This window comes from Danio rerio, chromosome 15 (assembly GCF_052040795.2).
Source record: "Danio rerio strain M-AB ecotype USA chromosome 15, GRCz13ab, whole genome shotgun sequence".
NCBI classification, from domain to species: Eukaryota; Metazoa; Chordata; class Actinopteri; order Cypriniformes; family Danionidae; genus Danio; species Danio rerio.
The window spans coordinates 45,081,386-45,097,500 of record NC_141035.1 but is presented as its reverse complement, the minus strand read 5'-3'; the positions used below and the strand labels follow the sequence as shown (position 1 = coordinate 45,097,500).

The window sequence follows — 16,115 nt, the reverse complement described above, 5'->3', positions numbered from 1 at the left end:
CATCAATTTGTGGTTCAATCTAAATATTTTCAGCCTTCAATTCTACTTCAGTGTACCCATACAACAAAATTAACGAGTTCATTCAAGTTTCTTCTCCTCAGTGTCAGTATATTGTACAGTCACTAAGCACACCGAGTGCCCTGCAACTTGCTGTTTGAAGAAAAGTAAAGGCACTTTTGAGGTTATAGAGGTAATATGCATAAAAAGCACAGCACTCTCATAAACAAGTTCAATGAACTGACACTGAGGACTACTGAAAAAAAGCTAATTTTGTATTATGTGCCCATCAAATTACTCTCATAGCTTGATTATATTTTGATATTGACCACTGAACGCATATGGTCTGTTTTGAGTATTTTTTGGTACTTTTCTGGACTTTTCAACCATTGCTGTCTACGACGGATGAACTCTCAGATTTCATCTTAAATATCTTAATTTGTGTTCCAAAGACGAACAAAGGTGGTCTTGTGGTTTGAAACAGCATGCGGATGAGTAATTAATAATATAATTTTAATTTCTGTATGAAATGAAGAGTTTAGATGCAAAAACCTCTAAGTGCCATCTAAAAGTTCCTCTAATATTAATATTTTTCTCAGGCTCCTATGTTTTAATTCAGTAATTTTACTTTTATGGCAAAGAATAGTTTACTTTCATCACTTTTAATATGAAATAACTAAAGATAAACATAAAAGGCTGGGAAAAAGGCTCATTGTAGAAGAAAATTACCGATGGCACATAGAGGTTTTTGCATCTGAACTCTTCAAATAACCCTTCAAGGCAAATCTTGGACTAAAATGTTGCTTCAACTCACCAAAACTGTAGTGAACATTCAAAACAGATGTTTTCAAAAATGTCCTAAGACAAAAACAAGTGCTAATCAATAGTTTTAACTTTTGCGAATACCAGCCTTTAAAGTTTGTTGACTACTCAGTGCCTTCATTTTATCTAAAAATTGACAGTAGTAGTGATTTTATTCTTGGCACATTTAGTTATTATTAATATAATTTTTTTAAAGTCCTAATTGAACTGTAGCCTAATCCTCGTTTAGTCTAAGCCATGTTGGCTAAACTGTGCTATATGTGGTTGGGGGTGGAAGAATCACAATTTAAGGTAGGCAGACTTAAAAACAAATTTCTCAGAGGAGTGGAAAGGGTGATAAGTCACTTCGAGGAGATAAAGCCCCCCTTACCAGAAAGACATTTTTGCATCGCTTCCCTTCGGGAAGACCCTGCGGGGGCCTCCTGTTCTCAGTCTATACATGTTAATATTACGTTTGTTTGAATCTTGCTATTCTTGTTCAAGTGATTTTATTGCATCTCGATGACATTTTCAACTAGATATTTTAAGAGTTGATTTAATGGTAAAACGGGTGTGAAAGGAAGCATCCTGAAGACTGTCTGTTTCTCAATAAGCGTTCTTCAGCAGTCTTGCGTCCTCATGTTCTCGTGTAAAGTCATCATCAACTGCCAAAGTTTAGTTCCAATACTCAAGACCGCAAGAACGGAGGACGTGTAAAACTTCACGGATGTGTTCTTGATATCGAGGACGCACCGATGCAGACTTGAGCACCGAACTCGCTCGAGAAGTCCCAGAAGTCATTGCGATGGGTTAAAGGAGGTGGGAATCGCAGCATTACATATAGATTTATAATTTAAGTTGAGAAATGTAACTTATTAATCTTAGGAGTTTCCCTAAATGAAACGGTGAAAGTAAACATTACCATGGACATCTTAATAAAGAAATAAACCCATTAAGGGTGTTTATTTGCTGAAAGTTTTATTAAAATCGGTTTTATTTGTATTGTGCAACGTATATTTGTAAGGTTTTGTGCACGTTATATATTGAAAAGGGAAAAAAAAACAAATTGTTGAATGAATGCTGTAATGTTGTAATATTTTTCAGTTAAAAATGCGTAAAGTCGTGTAACCATCAGGAAAAACACAGCATCTAATTTCTCACAGAACAAGTTTTCTGTTCTACCGAGTTCGTTCTTCCCAGGTGACCTGGCAAGATCGGTCTTCACAAGAACCTGAGTCCGTTCTCTGCCTTTTTGGAATTAAGAAACAGCCTTTATCTCAAACCCTGATCAAATGTTGCTCTTTAAGGATGACTAGAAACATTTGTCGTTACATAAATGACGTCATACATGAAGAACAAGGGCTGAAAATTGAGAAATATAATTGTCCTACATGCAGAACATTCCGCCTATTAGTTAAGATTAAATAGCCAATAAAAAGGATGACTTTGGCCATTTCTTATACACTAATAATTTGTAATTTCAATATACAGTTCAAGTCAGAATTATTAGCCCTGTAAATTATATTCCCCAATTTCTGTTTAACGGAGAGATTTTTTCAACACATTTCTGAACATAATAGTTTTAATAACTCATCTCTAATAGCTGATTTATTTTATCTTTGCCATGATGACAGTAACTAATATTTGACTAGATATTTTTCAAGACACTTTTACATTTAAAGTGACATTTAAAGGTTTTACTAGGTTAATTAGGTTAACTAGGCAGGTTAGGGTAATTAGGCAAGTTATTATACAACAGGCATGGGACTAAAACATTTTCAAGGTATACAGCGATTTGGAAAAGTCAAGGTTTTAAAACTGGCCAATTTTTTCATAATACCTATCTTAAGGTATATGTAAGATTTTTTTATTTACTTTTTTGTTGTTGTTTTTAGTACAGTATCTTCAGCAGATAAGATGTCCAAAGATGCCATTTTAAATGGTAAAGAAATGTGTTTTTGACATGTTTACTACTCAAAAAAATTTTTAAATCTTTCAAAAAACATAATAAGGGGGAAAAGATTGTTGTTGTTTTTTGCCCAGACATTTAAAATAATATATTTTAGAGCAGTAATCACATTACTGTGATACCGTGACATTTTTATTCAAGGTTATTATACCATCGGAATCTTATACCGGCTCATGCTTATTGTATAATGGTTTGTTTTGTAATTCGTACAGTAGTACGATTTGATCATCACCCAATGACGGTTGGGTTTAGGTCTGGGGTTGGGTGAAACAAATCGTACATTTTGGTACAAATGAACTCGTACGAATTAGCCACTAAACTGACAAAACATAAAATACTTAATACTGGAATGAGCCCGAATACATTTCTATCATATACTGAAACTACAGAATATGCAACAGTAATTTTTTGACAAAAAACGAAGATCCTTCAGATTACCAATCAAGTCTGTGAGCTTGCTTTACCTTCACACGCACTACATTTGCTAAACTTTAGTAAAACAATATTGCATGTGAGTAAACTGCTAAAAGAGAAGGAATAAAATGAATTCTCAACTGTTTTAAATTTAAAAATACAAATATTATCCTACATAATAAAGGAGTTTTGTTATTTTTGTGGATTTAAAATAAAGACACAAATTCTTGGACACGTCCTGGCCATCAAAAAGCAATATGGAGTCCCCACAGATCCAGCAAAAATAGCTCAGATGAGGAGAGACAAAAAAATTATTGACTCCAAAAAAGTAAAGAAGCGCCATCATAAGTTGAAGTCATGTGAATTGACATTAAGAAAAATAAACAAATTAGGGCCACATCATTTAAAATTAAAAAGCACAGAAGACAATACACATAATGCGAACTGTTCAGTAGTAAACAGTTAGTTAGATGCACTTTTAAACACCTTATTCATATTTTTTAATATCTTAATCTATTCTTATTATTAACATTTTATTCAGTTTTTTTTATATACTTTATGATAACATAAGCGTGGGCACAAATTCACATGAGCTGACAATGCAATTTTACTACATGGGGGTCAAAAGATTCCTATATGTTGATCATTAAAATTGTACTAGTGCTTATCCTGGATGCTGCAGTCTTCATATTAATTTAATGTGCAATTGCATTCGTTTTAAGCTAATTTCCTGCTTTTGATGTCATTATGTGACAGGACGAACAAACTTTAGACTGTAGAGAATGCATTCTGAACCTGCTTTGACACAATCTACATTGTAAAGGCGCTATACAATTAAAGCTGAATTGAATTGAATTTGCTGTCTTAAAAGTAACAATGCTGTTTATGTTCAGTTTCTTGCCCAGGCTGATCATTTCACTTCAATGCCCTTGTATGTTTTTTGACTCTCAAAGGGATTTTGGCCTTTAATGAAACACTAGGGACCATGCCTTTGGCTAAAAATACAATGAAGAAAAAAAGTCACCTACATCTTGATGACCAGAGGGAGAGTAAATTAACAGTTAAGTTCAATTTGGGGGGGATTGATCGCTTTAATGATGTCTTTAAATAAAAGAAAAAACAATGTGCAAATTAATATGTCTTCCATGCTATGCATTTCAGGATTCATACAGATTTTTACTACTATTCCATGACTTTTCCAGAACTTTCAAGTACATTTTCATGATGTAATGTGTCATGTAATGTCTACATAAACTTGGACGTTCAAATGTATTACAGCATATAATAGAACACGCAACAATCTATTTTGTTTAAATTAGTTTTTATATCCATGTAAAATTGATTTTGATCATGCCTACACAGCACTAACACTGAGCAAGTTTTGGCTACGGACAGAAAATAAAAAAGACAACTAACCTATATTCAAGTTAGGGCTGCACAATATATCGTTTCGGCATCGATATCGCAATGTGTGCATCCACAGTAGTCAAATCGCAGGATATGAATGTCGGGATTATAGTTTAATATAGAGTTCATAATGGAGTAAAAGTTTATCATTTGCATGCATTTATAAAGAGATTTACTTACCATTTTTATTACACCCTTCACTTGTTTCAAACATTTATGAGTTTTCTTTTTTTTAACGAACACAAAAATAATGCAATTTAATAACTCCTTTGGTATTGTAACAAGTGAAGAGTAAATAGAGTACATTTTAATCTTTGAGTGAACTGTCTCTCTGTGAGAGCTCATCTGGATCACTTGTGGATTAACAGTGTACGCGACGCTCGACAACAATAACTTACGTGTCTAAGGAGGATTATTGTTAACCTGAGAGCTGTTCTCATCTGCAAACGCTGAGATCGGGATTCGCTTGTAGTCTCCTTTTAATAAAGACGCGGCTCTAGTTGCTGGTGATTGTCCTGTCTCTAAAGATTTGGTAAGTGAGCGACCAGTGCTCTTTGTTTATTCAGTTTGTTCGTATCGAACTATTACACCGAGTGTAAACATGTTAGCACCACAACCAAACTTTAACCTTGTGTAGGATTTTCACCACATTTAGTGACGGAATAACACACGTGGCTTTCTGACACCACCTGCCGTGTGCATCCAAGTTTCCAGGAAATGCGGAGGTTTTTTTTCTCTCATTCGCCGTGCGGTATCAAACATTGCATGAAAAACACACGCTTAGAGCAGTTCCTCCAATTAAATATCTCGTTTGTCACGAGGGACATGAATGAATTTCCTGAATGAAAGAGCCAAACTGCAGTTAAAGTCCACCATTTAGTAATTTGGCAAATAATTCGACTACAGATGTCGATGTAAACACAGTCACTTTCTCCCGTGTGTGTGTGTGTGTGTGTGTGTGTTTTGACTCTGAAACTCAGCGCCCAAATAGACACTCCAACACCATCCCTCTTTAGTTCCTCCGACACTCCCCCCTAAACAGAGCTGGACACGCCCACTTTTCTGACTTTTTCCAAAGTAGAGGTGTGAAAACACCCTGCTGAAATGAGGGGGTTTCATGGCCCTTTAAATCATCTGTTGAAATTGTATTCACATTGCAATATATATCGCGGAAATACAAAATACCGTATTGTCAGATTTTTCCAATATTGCGCAGCCCTAATTGAAGTATACAGATATTTGTTCAACTACTTTCCATGACTTTTCCATGCCTGGAAAATGCCATGTCAAAATTCCATGACTTTTCCAGGTTTTTCATGACAGTATGAACCCTGGTATTTAGTATTATTACTAAACCACTTGGCATGAACAACTGTATTCAGTGAATGATGAGTGATTAAATGTTAAGTAGAACTAAACAAATTAGCAGTTAGTAATAATGAAAACATTAGTCTACCATTACAATTTTTTGCAAATAATAAAATTATAAGATGAAAAGTTTGCAGGGAAAAGGGATAAAAGAAGCCTCTGGTAAAGAAGTGTGTATCTTCTGTATCTGAGCTTGCCTCAGCGTGATCACAACAAAAAAAGCACATAGCGGACAAAAATTCTCAAATAAAGGCCTTTTTTATCCACAAAATCACAATGGCACACTTAGTGTCAAGGCCAAGTCAGTTGTATGCTTGTTGTTGCATTGCATTATGGAATGTACACTATAACATCTAAACGATTCAGACATTTTGGAAAGGATTCACACTAAAATGAAAATTCTCATCCTCCACTTGTTCCAAGCCTCCTAGCAGTTTGTTTCTTCTGTTGCATAAAAAGGAAGATATACTGAAGAATGTTGGAATTACCAGCTATTGACTTCCATAGTTTTATGGATGCACCAAAATAAAAAGTCTGGGTTTTCAGCTGAAAACCAAAAAAGCTTTGTAATAATTATATTACAGTAAATTTAATTGACTGTGAACAGGTTGAGGCCATTTTACAAAAGTGTTGCCATGACAGGACAGTAGCTTTATTTTAAGCAGCAGACTACATAGAAGTGTCCTGTCGGCACGCTTTTTAACCTGGCCTTGCACTTCCAGTTACCATGTGCAGTCTATGCAGATGTATGTATATGAGCAGAATATCAAGCTACTTTAAACTGAGGGCAAGTTGGTCAATATTGTGCATCACTGTTCTAGCACTTGGTCTGTGCAGCAAACAAACCATCCTAGTGTGGAACAAGCTACTGAAATGAATGCTTCACACTGCACCTTGACTATGGCTGGAAGCAGTGTAAAACCAGCATGCTGAACACTAGGGGCAGTGCAGCAAAAAACAAAAAACAACTTTTCCAGCTCAAAAAAAGCTGTACCCATTTAAAAAAAACATTTCCAGCAAATGATTTATGACAGATAAAAATGTGGTCCATCACTAGTATTTTTCAGTATTTAATTCAATGGATGTCTTTTCAAATATTCCTCAGAATGTGTTTAACTTTTGTTACTTGTGTAAGTAAATTTTCATTTTTGGGTGGCATGGGTAGGTGATTTTAAAAACCCATTAACCTGAAGAACTGAGCTGGTTCTGATGTTTGATTAGGTGTGAAAGTAAACTGCAGGATACTGGCCCTCCAGCAACTGATTTGCACACCATTGACATCAACAAGCTATTTTTCTTTTTTGGGAAAAATCTTTTTTTTTTTGTTTTGGTGCGATGGAAAAACTAAAAAGTTTTAAAAGGTTCTTTAAGAAAGCACAAATGTCAGTGAAGAACTATCACTTTTACCTTGTGTGCAGGGGAGTGTTAGGGAAGAGGGCTTAAACTTTATTTTGGCATTTAGAACTTTACATATGGTGTATAAAACATCAGATATAAAATATCAGATGAATTTATATTTAGATGAGAGTATGAAACATACACAACAAAATGACCAATGGCGTGGCCTTTAGGAAAAGGAAATAGAATTTCACCTTACCAAATCACTGGTTCCTTCGAGGACTGAAAGCGCTCATTCCAGAACACCACACACATCCTGGCTGCATGAGCAAAATGATTCCAGCAGATTCTGACCAAATCCCCATTTGGTAATGCTTTATAATGATTGACTCCACAGGTACACAAGGCCCTCACAGCGGTGGATCAGAAGAAATAATGTCCCATATCTCCAATCTACGTTTGTCATTGCTGCCGTTTCGGAATTGAGATAAATCGGCTAAACAACGGAAACGCATGTATGGCTTTGCCATATGCAAAACTGATAACAGGATTAGATCTCTGAAACATCATGAATCCTGCCATTACCTTTGCTTGCGTTTGCGGCTGTGAAGTTCAGGGCCCTTGAATCAGCCATCAATGGTCCTGGAATCGGTGACGTTTACCTTCACAGAATCTTCTTAATTCTAAGAACCGCAAAAACAGATCCAAAATTCCGCACCACGGTGAATCCACTGGAGAATATTGATGATTGCATTCCATTCAAAAGCAGTAGAAGAACTCTCGAAACTCATTTGCTGTCATGACATTTCAAGCGCACCGACATTAGATTGTGTTCTGAAGTTATTTTCAGTGATGCTATATTTATATATATATATATATATATATATATATATATATATATATATATATATATATATATATATATATATATATATATATATATATATCGTTTTTTTTATTTATTTAAAAAAAAATTTTTTAGTACTTTGGATCAATAGCATTTCTTCTTTTTGACTGGTCTTTAAATATATTTTTGTGATATTTTTGTGAATATTTGTGTTTTATATGCTAAGTTAGTGTGTGTAATAGCCAAAGAGAAAACTAGTTTGGTCAATCTAAATGTAAACTGCATGAATTGGGTTGAAGTACTAAAAAAAACTAGTTTTTCATTTCTATTTCACTAGTAAGAGTGAATTACATGTAGAAGTAAACAATCCTAATGGTTCAAGAGTAGGGGTGCTTCTCAATTTTTATACGTGTATCCACGTTTCCTCTCCTCAAGTCTTCACTCAACCGCTTCAGGATGCAAGAGAAGGACGTGACAGTGAAAATGAAATGTAAATTGATATATCCTTAATTTATTTAGCACAGGGGTGTCCAAACTCAGTCCTGGAGGGCCGGTGTCCTGCAAAGGCTAGTTCCTACCTCAATCAGACACACCCGACCGAGCTAATCAAGCTTTCTAGAAACATCCGTCCAGGTGTGTTGACACAAGTTGGAGCTAAAGTCCTTAGGACACTGGCCCTCGAGGGCTGAGATTGGGCACCCCTGCTTTAATGTTATTTAAACGCATCGACATTTAATAAATACTGTACACCAGTGATTTAGCTTGCACGTCAGAATTCTTGAACATTCGAGGAAACCGTTTATAAAGTAAAAGTTTTTCTACTACCACACTTGTCCGTATCTGTTTACTTATCATTGTTACCAATGTATTCTTTACAGTTATTAACTGCTTTTTTATTTGTGCTGTAAAGTACAATACATAAAATCTGAAGGAACTATTAAAACCACCGCCTATGTTTACAATAACTTTGTTCTTAATATTCAAATAAATGTGTTGGAATTTGCTGCTGCATAGTTAGCACTTACTGGCACAAATGTTTAGTCAATGAAACACTTTCCGCAAGTATCCAGCTGTGTATCCTCGATCATGCCTCCTCAGAAAACCTCACAGTGCATTTCAAAGTTTGAGGTGTCCCACAAGATGGCGGAGCTCGATCAAGTTCCAGGTCATAGGACAGAGAAATTAAGAAACAAGGAAGGATACTGCGAAGCACCTTAGGAGTCATGTTTATCATGCCCATTAATGTACCCATCCTATATAGACTCTTGTTTTTCTTTGTTTGGGGAGAATCTTCTTGACTGGAGAGGTTCTGCCAGCCATGATTAAAGCATATGCAAACGCAACATTTGGATTCTGACTAGTAATTGCTGCAGTAACTTTAGTGTAACACTAGAGAACTTACTTTGCAAGTAATAGTTTTCAATAAGGATGAGATGCTGTCCAACTTTGGGGTCAATTATAAACACGCTGAGGTTAAATTTATTCTTAAATGTCAAGTGGAGACGAGGGGACCATTGAATGGAGACACCACACATTAACTTGCGTCAGATGTGTAGGGCAAACATTTACGACAACACGATTAACTCTCTACCTGTGACTGTAACGGATGGTTGACCTTTTGTCCATAGGTCATCATTAAAAACCAAAACAAACAAAAAAAAAATTTCTTAAAAGTACAAGTTAAAGGTTAAAAGGTAGTTCTCAAACCAACAAGCTGGAAAATTTTCACTTCAGAAGCACTAACAGCAAATTTACATTTGTAAGCTGAAAATTTAAAAAGTTTTCATTCATCTTTGACTTCTAATTTTGCCCTCATTCTATTAATAAGGACTGGGGCCTATGCCCAATCCCTTCAGGACTTTGAGAATGTCAAAATGGTGCAAGGATAAATTGTAAAAGAACCACCAAAAAACGCTCCTTGCAGTGCACTTTTGCAAACATGCAAATCATAGGAGGGAAAATTGTCCATCCCTTTTACTCTTCAAAATCCTTCATTCTGAATGGCTCTTTGAAGGGGCAAGTTGAGCACGTTCAGTCTAAAACACTTGTTCGATTTAGATGCCATGATGATTGTTCTTACACAGAGGATATAACTAGTTTGCAACAGCATTTTATTTCACATATGTCTTTCTCTCTAGGAATCAGATAAATCTGCTAATGGCATGTGCTGTTTTAGCAATATTTTCTGATTTCCAGTTAAAACTGATATGTAAACATTTTTTTTTAATGTTGAACCCAGCTGTATACACTCTCAGAAATAAAGGTACGAGAGCTGTCACTGGGGTGGACATTTGTACTTGAAGGATCCATATTGGTACCTCAAAAGTATATATTAGTACCTAAAACTTTTAGAGGAACACTTTTGTACTTTTTCGGTACTAATATGTACCCTTGAGATATTAATATGGACCTTTTAAGTACAAATTTGTACCTTTTGAAAAGCTACCACCCCAGTGACTTCTCTCATACCTTTATTTTTGAGAGTGTACAACGTTCAAAACATTGTTCTGTAAATGTAAGAATACTGAATTGCCTAATATTCCTATATGAACATTAAAAAAAAAAACATTTATCTGATAAGAGTTAGATTAATCAGCTCTGTTAACATTCATATTTTATCATACCGTGTCTTTCTTTAAAAAATATACTTTAGCCAAACATATTAATACAGATTCATATTATGCCTAAACAAGGTTAATTCAATATTTGACTAATCAGGCTATTGTCTCCAAACATTTCATTTGTGAACCACTAAGGTTAATGAATCTGTCAGTTTACTGTCAGACAACCCATGCACTGATTTTAAAGATATTAAACGTTTTTTTCTAATGTGTTTTTGATAATGGGAACATTTTCAGTCTTGTTATATTCTCAAGACATTTTATGTTGTACCATTTTCGCAGTTGTTAGTTTCGCATTTACTCACTAGAACAAATTACAGCTTCTCATCAGTCCACAGCTTATTAAAAAACAAAAAAACAAATGCTATATTTTTTACAATCAGCTTGTAATTAAGACATACACATTTTATAATGTTACAAAAGTATATATTACTTGCCTTTTATATCATTTATAATAAGTTAACTACAATTCTTACACACAAACATCCACTAACCTACATTAAAGCTTTTTTCTCTCTCCAAATACAAAATCAAACACAAAAAAACAACTGTTAAACAAATTAAGTTGACTGCCTATGATGGATTATCCTTGTGTTTCCTAAACCCACCTGTTGTCCTCTTTTGTGTTTTCCCAGCAACTGTTCTTCCGCCTTCTGCCTAAATCAGCCAGTGATGGACCATTCGCCTGGTTTCACATTTCAATTGTTTTAAAACCCCCTGAACCGGTTCATGGTCACCTTTATAAGGTTCAGTGTTTTTGAGTGCATGCAGTGATGCCAATGAACAGCAAACAGTTTCTATTGGTCAGACACTTTAGCCACCTTAATAGAAACTCCATGGACTGACCAGTGTGTGCATATTCTTTAAAATGAAATACTTTAAAATAGTACCTAATGTAGAAGGTCATTTATTAAAAAGGCACATTTGATAGAGCCCCTCTTTGTGCTTATTGAATTATTGTCACTGACTAAATGATAAAAAAAAAGACTGGATAAAAATTTTAGTAATTTCATGGAAAATTAATATGCCATGCATTACGGTTATATTTAACATTTTTGGTGGAGAAAACTATTGGTTCCTATAATGATTATTTGTGTACACAGAAAAAAAAAACTAACTAAAAAACAACTGAAGTCATAATTTTGTATTTAAGTAAGTAAAAGCTGATGCTATTTTTTAAATCTTTCCATTTTAAAGACTTCTTTTGTTTTGGAAAAGGTTTGCATATAGGCAATGTATTTAAAAAAACACCCAAATATTCAGATAATAAACAAAGCATCAGCTCTTTCTTTCATGACTGTTGGTTTAAGGATCTGGTCTCTCTACTCTGCTTCAATAGGCCAGATCATGGCCCAGTAAACTGTGATTGGTCCACAGCTTACAGTGTGTATGGCAAACCAAACACACATTATCATATCAAGGTTTCAGCACAGGAGGCTCAGCACTTTTCTCACTCAGCATCATTTCACTGCATCCATTGGAGCCTCAACCTTTGGAAATGCATGCAAATCAGATTTGCTTTTGCAATGCAGAAAAAAGCATCATCTTCACAAACCAGGTTCTTCAGTCCTCAGCTAGTGTTGTATAAAAGTAGATTTCTTCCACGGTCAGCTAGAACTCGGCGACACAACGATCGAAATAATAATTGGGATATAATTTGCTCTTAGTAAAAGTTTTTCCATTGACAAGAACCAGCATTGTTTGACATGTGGATAGGTTTTAAATCAATCATGCAACCAGCTTCAAAATAAAATGCTTCAATAAATTTAGCATAAAGCACAAATGTCTGAGTGCTTTAACGCCAGATAAAACCCCCCTGACATGGTACATGGTACTGACAAGCAGCAGAAACTATAGGACAAGCATACACATATATTATGTGTGTGTGTGTGTGTGCGCGTGCGTGTGTGTATAATTATATATATATATATATATATATATATATATATAATTATATAATTAGCTCCCCTGAATTATTCGCCCCCTTGTTTATTTTTTCCCCCAATTTCTGTTTAACGGAGAACAGTTTTTTTTCAACACATTTCTAAACTTAATAGTTTTAATAACTCATTTCTATTAACTGATTTATTTTATCTTTGTCATGATAACACTAAATAATATTTGACTAGATATTTTTCAAGCCACTTCTATACAGCTTAAAGTGGCATTTAAAGGCTAAACTAGGTTAATTAGGTTACCTAGGCAGGTTAGGGTAATTAGCCAAGTTAATGCATAATGACGGTTTGTTCTCTAGACTATCAATAATATATATAGCTTAAAGTGGCTAATAGTTTTGTCCTTAAAAAAGTATTTAAAAAAATTAAAACTGATTTTATTCTAGCCGAAATAAAACAAATAAGACTTTCTCCAGAAGAAAAAATATTATCAGACATACTGTGAAAATTTCCTAATAATTCCTAATAATCCTGAACTGTATACATACACAATTTTTTACTGTACCTAAGCTAGTGTTTTTATGCAATTATTGTAAAACCATAGTTATGCCTGATTTTACCAATGATCATGAAGCTCTAAATATAATTTTAAAATGACAATCTTTCAGTTTTATGAAATGTTAACAAAAATATTTGTGTCTTCAAAGTCACCAGAAAATAAGACATTCATTTCTTAGTTAAGGTATTTTTCTTATAGGAAAAGATTTAAAATTTACTTAAGTTGATGTGTTAATGAGGTGGATGTGTTTGTCAAGCCCTTTACAATATTAGTTTAAAAATGATCTCTATGGGATGATGCCTTTAAACTCGTCACTTATATCATGAGAACTATGTATATTGACCAATATAAACCTTTTATTGTTAGATTTTGTAGCCTCAGCTACTATACAGTGTTTAAGGGTCTAAGCAGAGCTACCAGCAAACTACCATAATGCAAATTTGTAAAAAATCTGTATAAGGTTTTAGCAGAAAGCAAGGCTGAAATTACAGATGTCTTTTTTTTTGATAATAGCATACAATAACTCCATATTAATTTTATCTTTGATAATTAGCAACTTTCATAAATGTCATTAAAAGCATCCGTAATTAACTTCTAGGTAAAATCTAAAAGTCAATGTTGTAAAAGTACATATTTCTAAATTCATCTGAAGTATCCTGATTTTAAATGCACTGTTTTGATAGTTTTACCTAATGATATACCAAGTGACAGGATGAGTAAAAACTAAATAACCAAGCATGTGTTGTTCACAAACAACTTCAATAAAGTATGATGATTTCTAAAGCAACATGACGCGCCTTAAAAAAACAGATCTGGAGAAGCCTTTAAGAGTGTGCAACACGTCAGCCGTCATGACTTAATACAGACACACATTTACGCAAAATCAGCTCCACTAATAGAACAGCAGTGACCGTGTTGTGACAAAAACCATCAATGAAAGTGATGCCACTGAAACACGGAAAGAAACTGGACAGTCGTGAAACTAACCTTGCTTTATTTTGTGCTCTGAGACTCTCAATTTGCCAGAAATGATGGCAACCGCGCACCAGTAAAGCGTCAGTGCAAAGCAAAGAACACAGAAACACTGTTTGCCTCCCATATGACAAAGAGTAGAAAAAACGAGAGTAGAAAAGTTGAACGAGACACTGAACAACCTTGAGGGGTTCTGTAGGAAACCCCTCACATTTTACCTGTGATACCATTGGTAGCGCAGCTCCGTCTTCCTGATTTCCTTCAGGTCCTTCTGAAGCTGGCACAGACTTCTTGGCCAAAGCAGCTTTCCACTCTACAGATCACAATGAAACATACTGTTAAAACTAATGCAATTTACAAACCCTGAATTAGACAACACAGAATTAAAAGTTATACATAGAAATAAGGCTAAGTGCTATGACAATATACATCATACAGTTTTTTTTTTAGTTTTTTTTTTAGAGCTTTCGCTTTGATATTTTTGGTGTGCAAATGTAAGACAGGAATGCAGTAGTGTTTTCACGATACTGGAATTTGGTATCAATCGATGATGAAATTGTGTTTACGAGCTCAACAAAAATGACTGTGATTGGCTGTGAAGGTCATCAGTTCACCGCACTCTTTACTGAATGTAACCACAAATACAGGGGCACTGGAGTGTTTTAAAGCTGCGAAGATCAGCTGGTCTGTTTATTAGCTGATCCACGAGCAATTTGCTGATGTATTGACTGATCTTCACAACTTTAAAATGCTCCAGTGCGCCTGTATCTGTGGTTACACTCAGTAAAGTTCGGTGAACAGATGACCTTCACAGCCAATCACAGTCATTTCTGTTGAGCATGTGAAAACACAGCAGACCCCCTAATTTTTCGCGATTCCGCAATCGCTGAACTTAACGCAAAAACAAAACAAAAAAACACTTTTTTTTTGTGATCCTGCAAAATTCTTAAACGCAAAATAATTGTGAAAATGTAAAAAATCTCATAAAACATCAAATTCCAAACCATATAATGATATTATATTTATTTCAGTTTGCAATTAAATGTTTTTCATGACTCATAGGCTTTGCATGCACAGCGCACGTGATGTATTTGAGTGTCTCTCGAAAAATGACATCTCACTTGCGCCCTCACAATCATTACATTACAGGGGGGCGAGGGGGGTGTTTTGCAGCCTGTGCAGTAAGCAGACGTGGATGAAGCGCGAGAGATTTACATGTGAAGTCAATGCAAAGATTGGATTAGGCATCCTGTGGCGCAAATTTGGTATTTTGCGCATTTGATGCGCTTCAGACTGCAAAAAAAAAAAAAAGGGTAAGCAAACATCTAAAAACGGAGCAATGGAACAGACAGAAAAGCAAGCAGCTTACAATGATGGAGATTGGTTCAAGGATTGGACTTGCCCGAATTGAAAGACATTATTTTGGTTTACATGTATGGCTGGTATTATGATGTTCATGAAATCCATAAGTGGTTTTGTTTAATTCTTTCCCTACAGTCAACGAGAAAACCAAAACGCTTCCCTGCGGTGAGCTTTACAGCAATCCGTGTTTTAGGTGTATTACGGTAGGGGTAGCCCTAACGCATTCCCTGAGTGAGATACATAATGTCAGATGCTGATATCAGATGAAGAAATCTGAGAGAAAAAGTTTGTGCATAAAAATTATACAGCGTTCCTCTGACTTAATCCAAACCATTTTAGATCTTTTCGTGACAAGAGATCAAAATAAAGATGCTTTATTTTTATGATTTGTGCCCTTGTCATTGTGTCAGATTGCACACAGAATGAGGAATTTTTATAGTGAAATATCACTATAAATCTGAGGGTCTGACAATGGCAAATCAGTACTGTTTAAGGACATGCTCAAAAGTTAGCGGGAAATGGACATTTTTAAAATATCAGTATCTATCGGTACCGAATTCCAGTA

The 16,115-nt window shown here is 34.9% G+C and overlaps 1 protein-coding gene across 3 annotated transcripts in view; it reads right to left on the bottom strand.

The window, feature by feature from the left end:
- scaf4b (SR-related CTD-associated factor 4b) overlaps positions 1 to 16,115 on the bottom strand; it is a 61,697-nt gene that overhangs the window by 15,798 nt on the left and 29,784 nt on the right. For 2 of the 3 annotated variants that reach the window (NM_001386228.1, XM_087282956.1), the window contains exon 16: positions 14,407 to 14,501. In NM_001386228.1, the coding sequence (NP_001373157.1) occupies positions 14,407 to 14,501 (95 nt within the window). Of the gene's footprint in view, positions 1 to 13,094; positions 14,502 to 16,115 lie in introns of those variants that run through there. The other variant, NM_001386229.1, reaches the window with a different exon arrangement.